Below are 3,495 nucleotides of genomic sequence, written 5' to 3'. Positions count from 1 at the left end.
GGTGATGCATAGCCTCTTACGCCTACCCATCCTCCTATAGCACCACAACAGATAAGTACATGCATAAAAATATATACATATAATACATAGATACATGCATATAAATATACATATAAAGATAAAGTGCATCAAATTTTCATTAACTATCATCAAATACTAATCTAGTCACTATTATTTTCTTCATCATCTATGACATCTATGTTTTCATTAGCTATTATCATTTCAGGTGTAACATCTATGCCATCATCGCCAACCCTATGCAAGTTAGGTACATCAAATATATCATCATAAGCACCTCCCATGTCAAATACATCTCTAAGCTTTACATGTCGCACAATCTCCCAACCTATATGTTTAGGATCCATGGAGTAGAACACCTTGTCGGCCTGTGATGCCAAAACAAAGGGATCATCAATCAAGTTAACACCGGTATGTGTCTTATATGAGAAGTTGACCAATGTTACATTGCCATCTTTCTTGCAACCTCTGTTGATGTCAACCCACTCACATTTGAATAAAACAACTCGTATCATTCCAGAGTAGTTTAATTCAATAATGTCAGTTAATTTTCCATAATAGTTATTCACGCCTTCGACTGGCCTTCTATCTCGACTAGTGGAATAATTTGCACCTTCTACCATAACAGACACACCACTGTTTTGAGTTCGTAGAAGTTCCTCTCGTTTTCTTGTATGAAATCGATAACCTTTAACTAGGTATCCTGAGTATTTTTGCACAACTCTAAGTGGACCACGTGCAAGCCATTTTATTTCGTCAGTTACTTTTTGATCTCCTTGCTCTTCCATGCGTGCAACCTATCAACATAATTATATAATTACATCTTGAAAATCAAAATTTGATACATCCAATATTTATTCCAAATTACCCTTCTCTTAAACCATTCACTAAATTGTTGGCAGTGAATCTTGTTGATTTCATAATCATGTATCCACCGAGATCGATTTTGTCCCTTGATTATCCTTTTGTGTTCCCTTCAGATAAAGAACAATAATATGAGGTAAATGAAGAATAATATGCAAACGCATAGGAAAACTAGTTTATCTTACTATTGGAATGGTGAAACTGATTCAACATTAAATAGGACATAACGATGTGCTTGAGTGAGTGACTTCTCGTCCAAGACGAAATTTGAAGATCTCTTTCTTTTCTGAAGTGATACCCTAGAATTCTTTTTACGTCCCAATGGGCGACCTGGGCAAAGATTGTTAGATTCTTCAATCTCATTTTGATCACCTTCATCATCATTCCTAATTGGTCTAGTAAATATGGTTTCTACTCCTGAGAGATATCTGGAGCAAAATGTTACACATTCTTGAGTTAAATAGCCTTCAGCAATTGAACCTTCAGGATGAGCTCTATTATGAACGTAGGACTTAAGTGTTAGAAGGTACCTATGATTACAATTACAAAAAAATGATCATCTATAGAATAATAGAAGATAATAGGAAAAAGTAACATAAATATTGTTTACCTCTCTATAGGGTACATCCATCGAAAAGCAACTGGACCTCCTAACTTAACCTCTCTAACTAAGTGGATCACCAAGTGCACCATTATAGTAAAGAATGAAGGAGGAAAAATCTTTTCCAATTTGCATAAAGTGACAGAAACTTTTGATTCGAGATATTGGAGATCAACTTCGGTTAAGTCTTTGTAGCAAATGATCCTAAAAAAATCGCTCAACTCTATTATAGTGGAGCTTACATGGTCTGGCAAAGTACCTCGTAATGCAATGGGCAAGTATTCTTGCATCAACATATGGTGATCATAACTTTTCATCCCAACTAATTTCTTCTCATTCAATTGCACACATCGAGAGATATTGGATGAAAATTCATCAGGAGGCTTAATTAGCTTTAATATTTTTAAGAACATTCCCTTCTCATCCCGATTCATTTGATAACATGCCCTTGGCATGAAAGTAGTATCACTTCGAGGTCGCTTTTTGGGATGCAATTCCTTTCTTATACCCAATTGTATTAGATCAAGTCGTGTTTCATAGTTATCTTTTGACTTTTTTCCTTGACCTAAAAAAGTCCCCACAATGTTCTCAGATACATTTTTTTCAATGTGCATTAGGTCAAAATTATGACGCAACAACAAGTGCTCCCAGTATGGCAACATAAAAAAAATACTTTTCTTTTTCCATGGACCACCATCTACTTTTTCAGCAAGAAATTCTGTACCATCTAACTGTTGGAGAACCTCCTCTCCGGAAGAAGGTTTTGGGGCAACTCGTAATTCCTCTCTTCCAACAAAGGATTTAGTGTCTCTACGCCAATGATGGTTAGTTGGAAGCCATATTCTATGACACATGTAACAATACTTTTTTCCATGGGTTAGCCATTTAGAATCAGTATCAAAACCACATAATGGACATGCAAGTGCTCCTTTGGTGCTCCACCCAGATAAATTGGCATAACCAGGAAAGTCGGATATAGTAGAGAGAACAGATGCCTTTAATTGAAAGTTTTGTTTAGTTGAGGCATCAAATGTCTCAACTCCAACATCCCACAACTCCTTCAATTCTTTTATCAAAGGTTGCATATACACATCTATCTTGTTTCCGGGGGCTCTTGGACCGGGAATAATTAAGGAGAGAATGAAATTAGGTTGTTTCATAACCAACCATGGTGGCAAGTTGTAGGGAATAAGAAAAACAGGCCAAATACTATGCGACACGTTCATTGTCCTGAATGGGTTAAAACCATCACTTGCTAGAGTTAAACGAACATTGCGGGGATCACTAGCAAATTCTGGAAATTTTTTATCAAAATCTTTCCAGGCTAGTGCATCAGCCGAATGTCGAATCTTTCCATCTTCCACACGTTCCACATGGTGCCACTTCATTAGGCTAGCTGTCTTCGATGACATGAACAATCTCTGAAGTCTAGGCTTCAAAGGAAACCACCGTAATATTTTTGATGCCTTCTTCTTAGGTGGAATCGTTCCATTTTCTGAATTATCTTGAGACACTTTCCATCTCGATGATCCACAAACAGAACAACATTCATCTTTCTCCTTCTCTTCCCAAAATAACATGCAACCGTTAGCACATGAATGGATTTTTTTCATATCCTAATCCCAGTTTAGCCATTATTTTTTTCACTTGTGGGGTGGTCTTTGGTAACAAATTTCCTTCAGGTAACAAATCTTTTAAAAACTCCAACAACATAGAGAACGATTTGTTACTCCATCTATTAAGACACTTTAGATGGTACAGATGCACTATGCTAGATAACTTGTTGTATTTGCAACTCGGATATAACTTCTCTTCAACTTCCTTAACTATATTATCAAATGTTCTTCCTTCATTTTCCACCTCTTGACCATTATTTAAGGTAGCCTCGTGTGCCTCTACTCCAGTTACGTCGATCTCGGGTTGAAATACATCATTCAACATTTCATACATGTCATGGTCAAATAGATCTTCCTCTGCATTATGTACTATACCAGACGATGTAGTTGTTGAGC

The 3,495-nt window shown here is 36.5% G+C and overlaps 1 protein-coding gene across 1 annotated transcript; it reads right to left on the bottom strand.

Annotated features, from left to right (window-relative positions):
- Window positions 1–161: 161 nt before the first annotated feature.
- On the bottom strand, window positions 162–3,063 carry LOC145007836 (uncharacterized). The gene is made up of 5 exons (XM_078966545.1): window positions 2,157–3,063; window positions 1,493–2,048; window positions 1,131–1,412; window positions 887–992; window positions 162–815 (listed from the first exon to the last, which is right to left on the bottom strand). Exons 1-5 carry the CDS (start codon window positions 3,061–3,063, stop codon window positions 162–164), a joined length of 2,505 nt encoding a protein of 834 aa, XP_078822671.1.
- Window positions 3,064–3,495: the final 432 nt, after the last annotated feature.

Source organism: Lactuca saligna, chromosome 1 (genome assembly GCF_052625555.1).
Source record: "Lactuca saligna cultivar CGN05327 chromosome 1, ASM5262555v1, whole genome shotgun sequence".
Classification (NCBI taxonomy): Eukaryota; Viridiplantae; Streptophyta; class Magnoliopsida; order Asterales; family Asteraceae; genus Lactuca; species Lactuca saligna.
Note: the sequence above shows the minus strand (reverse complement) of the source record. Positions and strands in the feature narration are given on the sequence as shown.

Bases quoted from the DNA above. Each gene is read 5' to 3' on its own strand.
- LOC145007836 (XM_078966545.1), bottom strand. From the start codon at position 3,063: ATGTTATTTTGGGAAGAGAAGGAGAAAGATGAATGTTGTTCTGTTTGT. The intron at 1,413-1,492 runs GTAAACAATATT...TTGTAATCATAG, and splicing joins TGGATGTACCCTATAGAGAG to GTACCTTCTAACACTTAAGT. The intron at 993-1,130 runs GTCACTCACTCA...CTTTATCTGAAG, and splicing joins AATTTCGTCTTGGACGAGAA to GGAACACAAAAGGATAATCA.